This window comes from Lissotriton vulgaris, unplaced genomic scaffold (assembly GCF_964263255.1).
Source record: "Lissotriton vulgaris unplaced genomic scaffold, aLisVul1.2 SCAFFOLD_3227, whole genome shotgun sequence".
Taxonomy (NCBI): Eukaryota; Metazoa; Chordata; class Amphibia; order Caudata; family Salamandridae; genus Lissotriton; species Lissotriton vulgaris.
In genome coordinates, this window is record NW_028255102.1 from 60,017 (window position 1) to 77,803 (window position 17,787).

At 51.2% G+C, this 17,787-nt stretch overlaps 1 protein-coding gene across 1 annotated transcript in view; it reads right to left on the bottom strand.

Moving 5' to 3' along the window:
* Positions 1 to 775: 775 nt before the first annotated feature.
* LOC147659239 (uncharacterized) overlaps positions 776 to 17,787 on the bottom strand; it is a gene marked incomplete at its 5' end in the record, with an annotated part of 178,782 nt that continues 161,770 nt past the window's right edge. Inside the window, 2 exons of the mRNA XM_086951863.1 lie at positions 776 to 1,200; positions 1,420 to 1,714. Of these exons, the coding sequence (XP_086807989.1) occupies positions 1,161 to 1,200; positions 1,420 to 1,714 (335 nt within the window). The remainder of the gene's footprint in view (positions 1,201 to 1,419; positions 1,715 to 17,787) is intronic.

Sequence of the window (17,787 nt, forward strand, 5' to 3'; positions counted from 1 at the left end):
CGAGTATTGTTTCTTCAACCTCCCTATGATTTTTATTTTATTATATTAAAAACATGTTTATTTTTAACTAATGAATTTGCTTGTTACTCTTTAACTGTCTGCCTGTTCCTAGCACCACTTGGTCCATATTATTTGTTATCCACTATTAAGATTGCCTAGGAATTTTTTTACATACGCTTGTATGGACTTAATCATCGCATTATGTGCTCCTCTCTGTTTCGTTCAGACTAAGTGTCATGGGAAAGACTACCTTAAATGCCTTACAACCCTCAGACTTAAGGTCTTTGGGCAGGCACAACTTGCAAACCTTGAGACTGTTCTTTTGTGTTAGTTTCTAGTGACATTCAGGACACTGCTTTAGGAGGAAGACAAGAGAAATCCATCACAAATCTCAACACCTAACGCGCATTCTTCGTCCATGTGCTTGAAGCAGAGTGAAAAACCAAATACTGTATCTTTTTCGGTCTTTTCTACCTCAATATTTACCGTCATTGCTGATGTTTCTCAGTTCTCTGGTGCTGTCAAACCCTTTTTTGGCATGGTCCCCAGCCTCCTTGAACTGACCTGTAGACCATGATTATGAATAGCAGAAAGAAAATCTGAAGATGGCGACCACGCTCTGTGGCATTGTGGGCATGTGTCTGTCAGAGGGGTGGCACTAAATAGCGGAATAATCCACAGCATGGGAATCCCCAAAAAGAGTTGCTCCAAAACCATATTACTTTATACCACACACTGGCAGTTCAATTACACAAAGTACTATTCAATAAAAAAATAGGGTTATAAACAAGTGGATTTTTTATTTAAAAAGTTACAATCAACATTGTTACAGTCAACCACCTGCTGGTGGGGGTGGTGGTGGTGGTTCAGCACGATATAACATGCTCACAAAAACGTAATTGGTTTAGTCCTATTGATTTAACAACCAGCTTTAAGAGTACAGGGAAAAAAAGACGACATGGTGACTACCATACAAATTCCTTTTTTAAATTTCTTCAGAAATGGTGAAAGGTCCTACAGTACAGACAAGGAATAGTCATAACGTCAGAGGTACCCCCCAACATTATAAATACACAATTATAAATTTAAAACATTTTCCGGTTTAAAAAATAAATCTTGTAGTAAACACAGCTTCTCATGGGAATCGGGGGTCGCTTCAATTAGTAGGGACGGTCTCTGCGCTCCTGGCGAATTTCACCCCTGTAAAAAACACATTAACATGGTATCAGGAAATCAGAAGAGGTTGCATGTTTCATAATAGAGTACATACTTTGAAAAAGATCAAGTTATGCAGGTAATATATTGGGAACAAGGTCAATTTGAAAATAACACTAGGGGAGTGTATCCATTCAGTGACATTTTTAACCCTGGTTTCTAATCAGAAAAACATGGTGTAAATATCAAATGACTCATACATACTTGTCTATTTTTCCAGGTCCACCAGGACCTCCTCGCCTGCCACTGGGTCCACCTCGGATTCCCAACTCTAAAAGTGGTCCAGGGGGGCCTCCAGGACCACCAGGACCTCCTGGGCCACCACGTCTTCCACCACCACCAAATCCACCCCGGTCCATGCCACGTCCACCTCTGAAGCCACCTCGGTCCCCTCCACGTCCACCTCTGAACATTCCAGGGCCACCACGGTCTAAAAGACCACCTCTCATCCCACCTCTCATACCAGGACCTCCCAGGCCACCTCTGCCACGATCACCTCCTACAGAATAAATACAGTAGTGTTAACAAAGAACACGATTACAGTGACAAAGGATATTGCTTTATACGAGATCGGTTTCAGCAGTATATAATGTACAAACTTCTTTGATAAATAGGTAGCACAGGCGATGACTGATTGAGCTGAATTGTAGCAAAACAAGCCAAAATGAGCAGAAATCAAATTAAAACCACCAACTAGTTCTAAATAAACGCAGGATCATCTTTAAATCAGTCTTTCCTACTCTAGCTTGTTACATATGGTCCCCTAAAAAAAATACCATAGTAATAGAACTCATGGATAGTGAACAAAACAAAAATGGTTTGCATAAGACTATGGGTGAATAATTGTAAGAAACTGGCTCTATATATACTGCAAAGTGAGGTGCAGTGGGTATAGAGTCCAAGGGTATCCAGGAGGTGGCAGAGGTTAAAGTTAGATAGAACCTTCATCTCCAAAGTGGTAGCTTGATCGAGCATTAAGGCAGTATCAGAGGACAGTGTTCAACATTTGATGTACCCACTCAGTCAGCATATTAATTCACGCACAACAACTAAACTCTAGGCCAATTGTTTTTGTATAAAAAATAGTTGTTTTATTGTCTGGAACCAAGCAAGCCTGGCACAGGTAATATTAAAAATACTTTGCAGTAATAATTTTACTTGTATGATTAGTTCAAGAATGCTGTAGAAATTGTACTGGTTTTGGTTACATTTAAGGAAGCAGATTGCAACACTTACCAAGTATAGTACATTCAAATAAATGGTCTTTCAATTTTTGCAACTAAGAAAAAATATTGTAAAAGTTACTAACTCCGTGCTGGATGCCTAGATTCGGCACTGGGACCGTTCCTGAAAACGGTTGGAAAAATGAGTTTACGTTATTGTTACGATTTTTAAAGAATATTTTATATTTTTTAAAACTCTAAGCTGTCGTTTTTGACAGAATTTTCACTGTTATTCTATGGAAGAAAAAAAAGTTATCGGTTTGCAGGCAAGTAAACGGTGGGAGTTAAGATTCTGGGTTTAGACTCGGGGCCTCCCATGGTCAGTGATGCACTGTGATTGCGCCCTCAGCGGCACTAGGGCGGCCGGGTGCAGAGTGTTGAGCCTCAATGTTATCCTATGGAGGAGAGGGGGTTTCCGGTTGGTGGCTGCTGGCTAGCACGGCTGTTGGAGCAAAGCTCCTAGGGTTTAGCTCAGGGCACATTGGGGACCCAAGTAGCACCAAAGGTGCAACTTCAGCGGCACTAGGAAGGCCGGGTGCAGAGTGCTGTTTTGAGGTTGGGTGCCCTATTTCCAATGGAGAACCTCCGGGACAAAGAAACACTGCTGGCTCGGGGACGACTATCTTCCTAGTGCGACCACCACTTTGAGGGCTAAGTTGGGAAGGTTGAGGGTTGGTTAGGCATCGTTGGTTTGGGCACACAAGGCCGTGGGGCGTCGGGTGCAGGGGTGCCTTGGGACGTCAGATTTTCTTACCCGCACTGGACGCAGTGGAGGTGGGGCGGGGGGGGGTCCTCTGGGTTGAGGCTGCAGGCATCGTCCGGAGGCTTGAGGCAGGTCAGGGGTCGCCGAATCTCGGGTCAGGATCGCCGGGGTACCTCCTTGTGGCGTTTTTCCACTTTACCTCGAGCTGGATTCTCTGTCTCTGGCTGGCACCAGAAGCTGCAGTTTAAACAAGTCCGGTGTTCATGGGAGATTCAGTCTTTGAAGTGAAGGCAGGCAGGTCCTCTGGGGTTTTTGAGGAGGCTGGCTGCAGGACACACCGGGATTTTGCAAGAGCAAGTTCAAGGGGAGAAAGGCCAGCTTTTCGTCCTTACATCTTTTCTTGTGGTTTCTGGATCTGAGGAAGCAAGGTTCAGGGTGCCCCCTAAATACTAAATTTAGGGGCGTTACAGATAGGGTTCACGAAGTAGAAGCTTCAAAGGCATGCCGCCTTTATGAGCCTCTCCATAACATTTGCTGCTTTCAGCAACCGGTCCCCAATGGCTCTACACCACACTTTGGGCGTCGAGAACCGGCTGGAAAAACAAGTGAGGAAGAAAGGTGTGCCCACTTTTGACCACTCCGCCCCTCAGGTTGGTGAGGTGAAGCACAACCTAGAGTCTCTGCCATCTTGAGGATGGGGGGACCTAGTCAACCAGGCTCAGGCTCCTGCCCCCTTCCCACAGGAGAGTGGCAGAATAGGGGGTGTACTCACCCTAGGGAAGGGACGCCTGGCTGCCAAAATTACATCACAGGCTTCAGGAGGCAAGTCAAATGGCCTCAACTGTCACCGCTCAATCTCAAAGCATGGAGGTGGAGACTGGACAGGTTCAGGTGGAGGACCGTCCCCTGCTGCTGCGACAGAAGGTCCTCCTGAAGAGGCAGACGAACCGGGGGATCGACTGACATACTGAGTAGCTCGGGATACCAGTACCTTTGTGCCCAGTCTGGAGCCACAAGGATGACTTGGGCCCGGTCGAGTTTGATCTTCAGCACTCTGGGCAGAAGTGGTATAGGCGGAAAGGCGTACAACAGACCGCAACTCCACCTTAAACGAAGAGAGTCTCTGAGCGAGTGCCGCCTTGGAAATTCCAACAAGCAGAATTGATGACATTGAGAGTTCTCTTCGGTGGCGAATAGATCTAACCACAGCGCTCCCCACTGCAGAAAGAGCCTGTGCGCCACGTCTGAGTTCAGACGCCATTCATGATCCATCATGCACCGTCGGCGGAGTTTGTCCGCCCTGGTGTTCAGAGAACCTGCGAGGCGTTGAACCACCAGGGTCACGCCCTCATGTTCCAGCCACTGCCAGAGGCTCAGAGCCTCCTGGCAGAGGGTCCACAACCCCACCCCGCCCTGTATGTTGCAGTACCACATGGCAGTGGTTTTGTCCGTGAACACCGGCACTACACTCCCCCAAACAGAGGGGAGGAATGCCTTCAGTGCTAGACTAATCGCCCGCAGCTCCAAAAGGTTGATATGGAGCTGGGACTCTGCTGGAGACCAGAGGCCTCTGATCTGCCTCTCCCATGTGGCCACCCCAGCCCTGGAGGGACGCGTCCATCACAACCACGTTCTCCGGCTGGGAAAGAGAGAGGGATCTGCCGCTGACCAATCGCGGTCCGTGAGCCACCATTGCAGCTGTCTCGCAGTGCCCTCCGAAATCAGGACATGGTCAGACAGGTTGCCCTGATGCTGGGCCCACAAACTTCAGGTCCCACTGCAGAGCCCACATCCGCCATCGGGCGTGATGCCACAGAAGGATGCAGGAGGCCATCAGCCCCAGAAGCAAAAACATTCCTGCTGCCAGACGCAGCCTTGTTCATGATGGTGAGCATTTTACTTTATAATTTTCATGTGCATTTGTCACCCCGAGTGGGATGGGTATGCTCAGACGTGAGTCCCATGCTCTCCACACCACTGGAGTCAAGCTATCCTGGCTGAAGACGGCTGATAGCCAGAAACCGGTCCTAGGATGCTTGATTCCGGTCCAGGAAAGACATGGCTTGGCAGTTCGGGCTGGACAGTTCCCATGAGGCACAGGGTCAAGGCTGATTTGCATATGGCCATGTCTGAACTGGGGTGGTGTGGAGTGCAAAAAACGATGGATTTAGGCCAAAATCTCTGTACTGGGGTGAATGTATGACATTGCTCTGCATTCTGTCCACCAATTGTTATTTTTGCATCAGCCCCAGAAGCTGCAGCGTCAATCTGACCGAGACTCGGGATAAAGGCTGAAAGATCGGAATCAGAGCCTGAATATCCCGAACCCGCTGTTCGGGAGGATAATCCCGAAACTGCGCAGAGTCGAGAACCACTCTGATGAATAGGAGCTTCTGGGAGGGGCACAGGTGTGACTTCAGCACATTGATGAAGAACCCCAGCTGGTGCAGGAGATCTGCAGTCTGGAGGTGGCCGACGACTGTCTGGGGCGAGCCCGCCTTTAACAACCAGTCGTCGAGGTAGGGGAGGACTGAAACCCCTAACCTGCGCAGGTGAGCTGCGACCACCGCCATCACCTTCATGAACACCCGTGGGGCGCTGGTAAGGCCGAAGGAGAGCACGGTAAATTGAAAGTGCTCGTGTCCTACCGTGAACCGCAGGTAGCGCCGGCATGACGGGAATGTGGAAAATGTGTCCTGCAAGTCCAACGCTACTATCCAGTCGCCTGGATCCGGGGCAGCTAAGACCTGAGCTAGTGTCAGCATTTCGAACTTCTCCTTCGGGAGGAAGCCGTTGACGTTCCGTAGAGCCAAGATAGGGTGTAGGCCCCCTTTGTCCTTCTTGGGTACCAGAAAGTAGTGGGAGTAGCAACCACACCCTACTTCTGGCCCAGGAACACGCTCGATGGCCCCCTTGGCCAAGAGGGCTGTAACTTCCTCCTGCAGAAGCCGCAAGTGATCCCCCGACACGCGGTGGTATTGCGGTGGCATGGCCTCGAAGGGGAGGGAGTAGCACCTTCGGACGATTTGCAGCACCCACCTGTCCGATGTGACAGTGCACCAGTGGAAGAGGTGATGGCGAACCCTGCCCCCCCACTGGCGTCACATGCGCCTGAAAGCTTGGACTAGGAGGGTTTTGAGGCGGATGCTGCAAGGGTAGGTGCGGACTGACCTCGCTGTTGTCCCCGACCGCCGCCACGGCGGTTTCCACGGCCGCCACCGCGTTGGAAATTAGTCTGCGGTGCGTGGCTGGCAGTATGTGTGGGGGCGCCCCTTCCTTGGCAGCGACAGGCACCCGTTTGCTGGCGCGGGGCCGAAAGGCCCAAGGACTTGGCCGCAGCCCTGGAGTCCTTAAAGCGCTCAAGCACATGGTCTGCCTTGTCGCCAAAAAGTCGACGGCCATCAAACTGCATGTCCATGAGTGTATTCTGGACATCGGCCGAAAAGTTGGCGGACCTCAACCAGGCGAGGCGACAAATCGCCACGGTCATTGCCATCGCGCCGGCCTGTGAGTCGGTGGTATCCAGCCAACACCGGATGGAAAAACATGCTGCATTTCGAGCCTCCGCAAGGGCTTGGGCGAGTTTAGCCTTGACCTCCGCCGGGCATTCTGGCAGCACGTTCGCGACCGTTCCCACAGAGGGTGGGTGTAGCGGCCCAAGAGGCATGCGGTGTTGGAAGGCCGCAGTCCCAAACTCAGGGAGGAGAATACCTTTTTGCCGTATTGCTCGTACCTCTTTGATTCCCGATCAGGCAGAGCCGTCGGGAATGCGGCCTGGGAGTTGGAGGCCTGGATGACCAAGTTCTTGGGGGTGGGATGGGTGGACAGGAAACAAGGGTCGCCCGGGGCCGGGCAGTGGCGTCTGGCCACGTTCCTATCTACAGGCGGACCTGTAGCGGGCCTGGACCAAGTGCCCAAAACAACGTCAGTCAAGGCCTCATTAAACGGCAGCAGAGGCTCAGCCGAGCTGGACTGCGGTTTAAGGACCTCAGTGAGGAGGTTAGTCCTCACGGCCGCGACGGGGAGCTCAAGGCCCAAGGCCCTGGCCGCCCGTGTCAGCACCACACTGTAGGTTGTCCCCTCCTCCGTAGCCACGGTAGGGGGTGAGATAAAACCAGTGTCTGGCGAAGAGTCCAGACCACTGGCATCCCCAAGTTCACCTGTCCAGTCCTGCTGGGACTAACAATCACATGTCAGAGGGTGCTCAGACCTCTCCCAATACACCTCATCACCCATCTCCTGATAATCAGGGTTGTCAAAGGATGGGGCCGGTTCGTTGAAGTAGAAATCTCCAAGCGGCGCCGGAGCGAGGGAGGCATCGGGACGGTGTCGCCCGAAGGCGACACCCTGGGGATCGGCCCCGGTGAGGTCGTCAGGTCAACCGACCCAGATCCGGAAGCGGATCCAGCGGGGCCCTACAGCGCTGGGCCCGAAGGCATCTGGGCTGAAGCACCCGCCGGCGTCGAAGCACCCGACCCTCTGGGTCACCCAGACGGGTCCGCTGGGCCCGAAGGTGCCGCGAAGCCCGTCAGAGGAGAGCGGGACCTCATGCCCATGAGTAAGTGCTAGATCTCCTCAGGAATCGTGTTCTGCCCAGGGACCCGAGGGTATGAAGCAGGCCGCGGTGCCCGCGACTGACGGAGCAGCGTGGGCAGTGTCACCCCCGAACCCCCGGCCCGAAGACCGATGGTGACTTGCGGAGCTATGATGGCACCGACCCCCGCGACCGGTCCCTAGACCTCCGTCCGGACCGGGACCTCTTGCGGCGCGGGCCGACTGCCGGAGCTCGAGACGCTTGCGGGACCGCCTAGCTTTCGACGTCAGGGCTCGGCAGTCGGGGCAGGCCTTGTCGTGGTCGAAGCAGAGACAGTGAAGGCACTGGCGGGGAGGATCGGTAACAGACATCAGTCAGTCGCAGTCCTCACAGGGTTTAAATCCAGGCATCCCTACTGGCACCGTTCGGAGTCGAAAAGACTTCGAAAAATGATCAAAAGAGATCGAAAAAGTTAGTCAAAAATTGTCTATGGGTACCACTTTTTCCGAATCTGCAATGCTGGCGCGGAAAAAAAGAACCAACGTCAGCAGGCGAGGGCGGTGTCTAAGTACTCCGGCGAAGTCATCCCAACGCCGGACGCGGAGCCACAGACGACGCCTACCAACGCACAAAGGTACTGCTACGCAAAAGTTTCCGGATCCAGACTGACACCTGGGGATATTCTAATGTAAGGAATCTAATACTAACCTGTTTCTTTCGGATATATCTGCCTTACTACCTGGCAAAAAGGAGATTAAGAGTATGTGTACTAAGCACTGAATATCACCATAGACATCTTGCCGCCGCTTCACCACCCCTGGTCGCCAAAACATTACTAATGGCCCCTAACTCAACCTGGTAGTTTATCTGCACATGCATAAAAACAGCAATAAGATTCTGTGGGATGGGAATGTTGAATTATGGTTATAACCAAATAGTCCATAATCCCTAAGTAAATCTATACTAAATGTAATAAAGTGCCTCTTGACATGGTTAGCACCCACTTTTTGCCTAGTATTGATGGGATTTCGATTGTAGTGCACAGGGTCCCTGCCAACCAGGTCTCCTATGCCAGTGCTTCTTCCCTAAAACATATCCCCAATTGGTACTACTTCCCCCTACAAGTTCCTAGTAAGTGGTACCTAGGGCTCGGAGGCCTACTAGGGTCCCCTGGGACCCCCTCACTAGGATCACGCCACTGCCCCTGCAGCTTGCATGCCTTCTTCCCTAAAACATATCCCCAATTGGTACTACTTCCCCCTACAAGTTCCTAGTAAGTGGTACCTAGGGCTCGGAGGCCTACTAGGGTCCCCTGGGACCCCCTCACTAGGATCACGCCACTGCCCCTGCAGCTTGCATGCCCCTGAGAGGTGAAAACAACAAAGACGACATTGCACCCTGGGTACCACGCCAGTCAGCACTGCGGGAAGGTATTAAGTCACCCGTCTCTCAGAGATCTAGAGGCCGTAGCGTCTCCTACCTTCTTATTATCGGTCTCTACGACCGTGTAGCCGTAGTCTTCGGTGGCGGCGTTGTCCTCTTCGTCTGATGATAGCCCCAGGTCTTGAAGGGACGGTGGCTGGCCCTTGCCCTACATGTTGGCTACGCTCTGTCTCGCTCTAACTCGAAGAGTCTTCGGCGTGAAGGCGGAGCAGGCGTTGCAGCCCTTGCTCTCGTGGTCGACCGGTAGGCATAGGTTACAAACCGGGTGCTGGTCCTTCTGCGCGTACTTGTGGTGGCAGTTACGGCAGAATTTGAATGGAGTGCTGTCCATCTCATGCGTTCAGGAGGCCCCACTGAGTGTGCATTCCCGGATGGACGTCGAAGTTCTTGAAGTTCTTCTTTTCCTTCGTCGTCCAGTTAGATGATGTAGTCTCCTGTAGTCTTTCCCAATATATTTTCGTCCAAAAATGAGTATTTTTCTTCTTTCTCCAAAAAAGCCTGGAGCCCTTTCGGGAACGATCCAGACCCAACCGCGGAAAAAAGAATCTGAAGATGGCGCCCAAGAGTGGGAGCTTCCGCAGCAAGAGTGCAGACGTCACCGGAAATACACCAAACTTGGGACGTCAACGCCCACCTAGGCTACGGAACACAGCATAGTGAATGCAGAAAGATTCACGCCGCAAAACTAGAGTTCCCCAGCATCATGATAGCTTCACAGAAACTTGGAGTGTTTGTTACCAAACAGCTCCTTGTAATAAATCCACACTGTCAGTGTGAGATTTATTAAAACACGTACTCCGAGGGCACCGAAAACCTATCGACCCTGGTGTGGCCACTGACTGGCTTTAGGAAGCCTGCTACACAGACATGTTTCTGGACCCCCTGGGTAGACAGCCTCTGCTCTCTGGGGCCAGAAACAATGCCCATCCTGGGATGAGGTGTCACACCTCATACTCCCCCAGAACAGGCCCAGGAAGCTTCAAATGACGGACGCCTTTGTAATGAGACTCCCAGCCTTTGCCGCTAGCAGCAGGTTGCAGGCCCGGTTTACAGCTACTTTCGGCTGGAAAATTGGAGGAAAAAAATTAGAAAGGCTAGGAGGTGTGCTCACCTTTGCCAACTTCACCCATCAGTTGGAGGAGGCGAAGTAGAGCACACTTTTAAGTCCCCACCATCTTGAAGATGTGGAGACTCCACCAATAAGGGCTCGATCTATGCCCCCTCCCACAGGAGGGTGGCAAAATAGCGGGTGTAGTCACACCAGGTAAGGTGCCCATAGGCCCTACCTGCTACTCCACTAAAATGCCCCTTCGATTTAGTATTCAGGTGGCTCCCTCAGAACTTGAAGTTAGTTGCCTGCAACCTAAGAAGGATGAAGAAGACACTGTGCAGTGAAGCCTGAAGACAAAGACTAACTCGCCCCCAGCCCAACCGGCGGACAGTGGTTCTATCCCCCAAGAATCCAACACAAAGGACTCCGGGTGCCCTGCGGATCCGTGAGTCCCACCCACTCTGCACCAGACACCTACAGCCTGTGTACAGGAGGCCCACCGACCCAGAACAGGTTACCAAGCGATGCGGACCTCAAGTCTTGTGTTGGCCGACCCCTCCTGATCTCGACGATACATGCCACCTGAATCTAGGGACTCCCACTGATCGGGATTGGCTTGGGTAAGAATACTCAAGACATCGAAAGGCACCCCTGCACGCGAATAGCCTGGGCCCGTGGTGAGCTGAACAAATAGTGCCCCATACATCTCTACCTCTGCTGTTTGTCTCCCACATGCAATCTCCAGTGCGACGCCTGCAGCCTGTTTGTTGAAAGCAGATTCCTCCTGGAAAAGCATTGGGCACCTGACTGATCTTGCACCCTGCATCTGTGCCTTGGTGGTGTATGTTTGGTGCTGCTTTGTGCCCCCACATCCCATGCTCTGGGCTTATCCCCCAAAACTTGGCCCCTGCAACAGATTTACCTACCAGCAAAGAGGGTGGCTTTGAGCACCCCCAGTCTCCATTGAAACGCATTGGGCCAAACTCCAATTTTGACCTCTGCACCCAGCCAACCCTGTGCTGCTGGGAGTGCAGTTTTGGGTCTCACCTGACCCTTGCCCCTAGCCGACCTTTGGTCCTGGGTGACGTTCTGCTAGTCTTCCTTGGAGTCATCTTCTTTGGACACAGACATCCTCTTCTGCAGGTAGGAGTTCTGGATGGATATTAGAACCTGCTCCGAAGATGTCTTGAATCGAGCTGCTGCCGCAGGACATTCCGTGACGTTGACCCAGACTATCACAAATGGTTTTCTTCATTCAGAATGATATACAGACCTCGCAGTGCTTTTCCTAGTCTTCGGGGGAGAGGCAGACGTTACACACTTTGTGCAAGTCCGTGCGTGGGAATTTATCACCACACCCGGGGAATTTTTAAAACAGTCTGCTCCATCGACGGCCACACAGAGGCTGGGTAACGTATAGTTTACCTGTCGGTGTAGTTTTGCAGCTTGAAGATCTTTCGGGATTCACTATGCTGTGAATTATTCCGCGGTCTAGTGGTTGGGTCCGGAATCAAAGTCTTTTCTTTCTTTTTTCGTAGCCCAGGTGGGCGTCTACGTCCCACCTTTTGGTGTACTTCCTGTTATGTCAGCACTCTTCCTGCGGAAGCTCCCACCTTTGGCCGCCATCTTCGGATTCTTTTTTCTTGTTTCTGTATTCGGTTTGTGGATCCTTTGGCAATGTTCTCTATTTCTTTTTCAAGTAAGTGATTTTTCCGCTTTGTCCTTTAAGGTGTCTGTTTCTGTATTGTCCTTGTATTACCACCTTCTCCTGCCTCATCTTTCTGGCAGAGGTGGGTGGGTTCGCTAGTGAATCCAGAAAGATATTCAAGCTGCAAAACTACACCAACAGGTAAGAAACTATTCATTTTGCAGCGTGAATCTTTCTGGATTCACTATGCTGTGCATAGACTTTGTAGCAGTTTCTCATGTTTGTGGCGGCTGGGTGAAAGGTGAGCGTTGGTTGTTGAATATATGTTGAAGCACCTTCTGTCCTTGTGCTTCCTTGTTCATTTGTATATCCACACAGTAGTGCTTAGTGAACGTGTGCACTGAAGCCCGTGTTGCCGCCAGGCATATGTCTTGAATGGGTGCGTTAGCCAGGAAGGCTATTGTTGCTCCTTTTTTCCTGGTGGAGTGGGCTCGTGCCCCTTCAGCTAGCTCTTTGCCTGCCTGTGGCAGAATTGTAAATGTTTGTGTGATCCATTGTGCGATGGTTCCCTTTGTTACTGGTCTACCCAGGAAAATGCTTCAAAGGACACAAAGAACTGCTTTGTTTTCCTGTGCTCCTTGGTTCTTTCTATATAGTGCATTACTGCTCTTCTAGCATCCAGAGTGTGCAGTTCCATCTCTGCGCTTGTGGCCAGTTTCTGAAAGTAGCTTGGTATTTGTACTGTCTGATGTGGAACCTTGACACCACCTTTGGCATAAAGTGTGGGTCAGTTCTCATCACCACCCTATCATTGTGTATTTGGATGTAGGGTTCTCGTAGCGTTAGCGCCTGTAGTTTGCTCACCCTGCGCAGCGAGGTGATTGCCACTAGGAAGGCTGTTTTCATTGTCAGCATTTGTAGGGGGGGCCTTATGAATGGGTTCAAAGGGCGCTTTCATGAGCTCTGTTGGGACTAAATTAAGGTTTCATGCCGGTGGCGGCATCCTCTTTGGTGGTGCGATCCTCTTTGCCCCTTCCAGGAATCTCTTTACTATCGGTGATGTAAAGAAGCTCTTTCCTGTTTCTCCTCTTGTGTAGGCTATCGCTGCTAGGTGTACTCTTTGCGAGGATGAACTTAGTTTTGCTTTCAGCAGGTGTGTGAGATATCTCAGCACCGTTTATTCCCTTGTCATCTTCTTGTGTATTTTCTTCTTGCTGCAACATTGTGTGAACCTCTTCCATTTTGCCACATAGCACCTTCGTGTGCTAGGTCTCCTTGCCTCTCGTAGCACCCGGAGGGTGCTCTCAGGTAACTTTAGGTGTGCAAACTATGTCTTCAGGAGCCATGCTGCTAGGCTGAGGCGCTCTGGGTGTAGTACTTCTCAGTTTTGTATGGAGAGTAAGTCTTTCCTTTTCCCGAACTTGTGGGATGCACCCTGTGATTTTCATTATCTGCGAGTACCAGGTCTGCCTGGCCCACTGGGGTGCCATCAGGATCAGTGTCATGTTGCTGGTTCTGCACTTGAGTACTCTGTATCAGTGGTATCGAGGGGAAAACGTAGGCAAATGTTTTCGACCAGCTTATCCTTAGGGCATTCCCCTGGGATCGCTCCTCTGGTTGCCTGGATGCGAAGTGTCGGCATTTTGCATTCTGGTGTGTTGCAAATAGGTCTATTGTCGATGTTCCCCAACTCCTGGATAGCCTTTGCATTTCCTGTGCATTGAGCACCCACTCATGGGATGCTGAAGTCTGTCTGCTGAGCCAGTCTGCTTCCACATTGTCCTTTCCTGGTAGGTGTATGGCTAGCAGGTCAATTTTGAGTGGGATGGCCCATCTCCAGATTTCCTGTGCCAAGCTTGACAGAGGGAATGATTGAGTTCCCCCCTGCTTGTTGATGTAAAACATTGTTGTGGTGTTGTCTGTTTGTATCAGCACCCTTTTGTTGTACAGTTGTTTCTGAAAGGCCTTGAGGGCAAGCAACACGGTTTTCAGCTCTAGGTAATTGATGTGTGACCGCATCCGCTGTGCTCCACAGACCCCTCACTCTGAGCCTGTTCGTATGTGCGCCCCATCCCTTCTGGGATGCGTCTGTGGTGATGGTCAATGTTGGGTCCGGTGGCGTTAGAGGCTTTCCTATTGTTATCCTCTTTGGTCCACCACTTCATTTCTTCCTGCACCTTGTGCGTTACAACCACTAGATCCTTCCAACTTCCTGTAGCTTGTGACCATTGCGGTTGCAGCCACTCGTGGAGTGGTCTCATCTGTAGGCGTACATTGGGGACCAGGTGTATGCATGACTCCATCATTTCCAAGATCTTGCTCACTGTCAGAGTTCGCCCCTTCTGGTAGTGACGTTTCTAACTCAGTAGGCTGAGTGTCCTCTTTTCACTGGTTAACACCCTGCATTCGACAGTGTTGATTTGAGCTCCCAGGAAGATCTTCACTTGCTCTGGTTCCATCGAGCATTTTCCCGAATGTATGGAGAATCCCAGGCATGTTAGCGTCCTTGTGACCTGCTCTGCATGAACCTTGCATGTCCTGTAAGAGCTTGCCTTTATGAGCCAGTCGTCGAGGTAGGGGTACACGTGTATCTCCTCTCTTCGCAGATGTGGGGCCACTGCTGTGAGGCATTTGGAGAATACCATTGGTGCGGACTTTAGACCGAATGCCAGGGTTGTGAATTGGTAGTGGTCTTTGTTTACTGCGAATCTTAGCATGTGCTTTTGCTGCCTGTTCATGGGGATGTGCAGGTACGCATCTTTGAGGTCTACGGTGGACAAGAAGGCCCCGGCCTTTATCTGTGGGATGACCTCTTGAAGGGACGTCATTTTGAATTTTTGAGTCTTTACATACTTGTTTAGGAACCGTAGATCCAGGATAGGTCTTAGGCTTTCGTCCACTTTTGGCACCAGGAAGTAGTTTGAGTATACTCCTCTGTTCCGTTCTTTGAATGGGACCGGTTCGATGGCCTCTTTGAGGAGGAGTTCTTGAGCTTCCTCTTGGAGCAATTGCAGCTCTCTTCCAGAGTGCTCTTTTCTTTGGCTTTCTGTTTGGTGGTCTCTTTTCCAACTTTATACAGTATCCGAACTGTAGGATGTTGAGTATCCACTTGTCTGTGGTTATTTTTCTCCACTCCTGGAGAAAAAATCTCAGCCTGCCTCCTACTGGTGTTACATGTTCCTTTGTGTCTTGTCCGTGTAGCCCTCTCCTCTTTGGTTTCCCGTGCTCCTCCCCCGGAGGGTATGAGTGGGTGAGCATCTTTTTCCGTGTGAAGTCACTTAGAGGGGGGTTGTTCACCGCCTCTCCTATGGCCCCGTCCGTTTCCTTTTCCTCGAAAGGACTGGCCCCTGTTCTGATAGTTCCAGTTTTGCTTCTGTTGGCCCTGGTGACCTTGGATGTCACTCTGTTGACCCTGGTGGAACGCCTGGTGTGATTGTCCTTGCTGGTTTGCACCCCTTCCGTTCGGCCTCCGCGTAGGAGTGCCTCTTCTCATCCCCCCAGAATTGCAGGGCCCCCATGGACGTTGTAGTCTCGTTGTCTTTCTTCAGTTGGGTGAGTTTCTCATCAACTGGGGCTCCGAACAGTGTTTCTCCATTGAAAGGTGTGCTCATGATGTTGTTCTGAACCTCGGTTTTGAAGCCTGAGATCCTGAGCCAGGCTTGTCTTCTCTCTGTGAGGCCTATAGCCATCGGACTGCTGGATGTTTCAGCCCCATCCAAGGCTGTCTTCAGGCATGAGTTAGCAATGCTTTTCCCTTCTTCCACGAGGTGCGTTGCCCTCTGAAGGTATTGCTCCGGGAAGTGCTTGAGCAATTGGCCGATCTCATCCCAATGTTGTTATTGGTGCCTGTTCAGGAGGGCGTTGGGAGTTAGCCATCCGCCAGTGCATTGCGGCGTTCCTCAATTTTTCTGCCCGTCAGGTCCATCCATCTGGTTTCCTTGTCAGGTGGTGGCCCTTCTGGCCGTTGCAGCGATTATTGAATCTGCTGTGACGGACCCCTTGATGTAAGCAGGGTCCTGGGAGGAGAATTTGTATTTCTTCTCTGTCCTCGGCGTGACTGACCTGCATGTAGCCGGGTCCTTGAACGCTTCCTTCCCCTGATCCGTGAAACTTTTCAGCATGGGCAACTGGCTTCTTGTCTGTGTGGGGAGCAATGTTTCCAGCAGGAAGTCTGCTTTAGGCTTCTCCTCTTCCAGCTTAACCCCATAAGCTGCTGCTGCCTTCCTGACGGCCTCATTGTATGCCCCAATGTCATCTGGCGGCGAAGGCCTCGAGGGATATGTCTCGAGGGATATGTCTCCTCCGGGTTTTCGGCCTCAATGTCCTGCCATTCCAGGTCTTGGGCCGTTGAGGATCCAAAGCCGTAGCTTTACTGCTGCTCCACATATTCACCCTCTGTGTAATAGAGGTCCTCTTCCTCTTAGTGTTCTGAGGGCTCCCGAGTTTTCGGCAGCTCTTAGACGTCGAACTACTCGTGCTCCTGCACTTCAGCGACGGCAGTCGCTGTCTTCAAGGGGATCCTGAAACTTTTAATCTTTTCCTCAAAGTCCTTCTTCCTTTGAAGGAGGTTTTCCATCTCGGGCTAGAGCCTGCTTTTCTTTCTCTCCAACTGTGCAGCCTGCTAATCGTCGAGCGTTTCGACTGCTCTCTTCGACAGTCATCGACGTCAAAGCTTTTTTCGGCTCCTTCTCCTTCGAAGTCCCTTTTTCGGGGGCTTGCTTTGACGACCTTGGCTTTTCGCCGGTCTTCGGCGCCCGGGAGTCCTTCTCGAAGGATCTGCTGGGCCCTTTATCGGGGGATGACATTTTCGGCGCCTGTGCTCCCTTCGAGGCTCTGGACTCTGATTTTCAAGAGACGGTCTCAGGCTTTCGAGGCCCTGTCGAGGTTTTTCGGGGTAGTAGACTCTCCTACCGTGTCAGACGTTTTCTTATTGGTTTCTGCGACCGTGAAGTCATCTGGACTTTCGGCGATGTTGTCCTCGTCGTCGGTGGAGAGGCCCAGTTCGTAAAGCGGCGGGGCCTGGCCTTTGATCCTTAATCGTTTAGTGAGCTATCCTCTGCTTCTCTCGAACCCAGAGCGTCTTCGGTTTGAAAACGGAGCAGGCATTGCAGTCTTTGCTCTCGTGGTCGATCGGCAGGCAGAGGTTGCAGACCGGGTGTTGGTCCTTCTGCGCGAACTTGTGCTGGCAGTTTTTGCAGAATTTAAATGGTGTCTTGTACATCCCTGCGCTCAGGGGGCCCCCTGTGTGCGCATTCTCCGAAGGGCATCTAAGATAGAGGTTTTCCCTTTCTTCGTTGTCTCCTCTCTGATGGTGGTCTTCTCCTAATCTTCTTAGGTGTTTTCTGTCTAGAAGTTGCTGTATTTTCTCCTCCAAAACTTCTGGAGCTTCACGCGACGATACAGACCCAACGACGGAAAAAAGAATCTGAAGATGGCGCCAAAGGTTGGGAGCTTCCGCTGGAAGCATGCAGACGTCACCGAAGGTACACCAAATGGTGGGACGTCGACGCCCACCTCCCACCTGGGCTATGAAAAAAAAAAAAAAAAAAAAAAAAGAGAAAGGACTATGATTTCGGACCCAACCACCAGATAGCGGAATATGCACAGCATAGTGAATCCAGAAAGAATTACGCTGCAAAACACTGTCTTCAGTTCCAGGTAGTTGATGTGTCTGACCGCATCCGCTGGAGTCCACAGACCCCTCACCTTGAGTTTGTTCATGTGTGCTCCTCATCCCATCTGGGATGCGTCTTTGGTGATGGCCACCGTTTGGCTTGGTGGTGTTACGGGCTTCCCCCTTGTTATGTTCTCCCTGTTCCACCATGTAATCTGCTCCTGCACTGCGTGAGTTACAACCACTAGATCTTCCCAACTTCCAGTAGCCTGTGACCATTGCTGTTGCAGCCATTCCTGGAATTGTCTCATGTGGAGCCGTACATTGGGTACCAGGTGTATGCAGGACGCCATCAT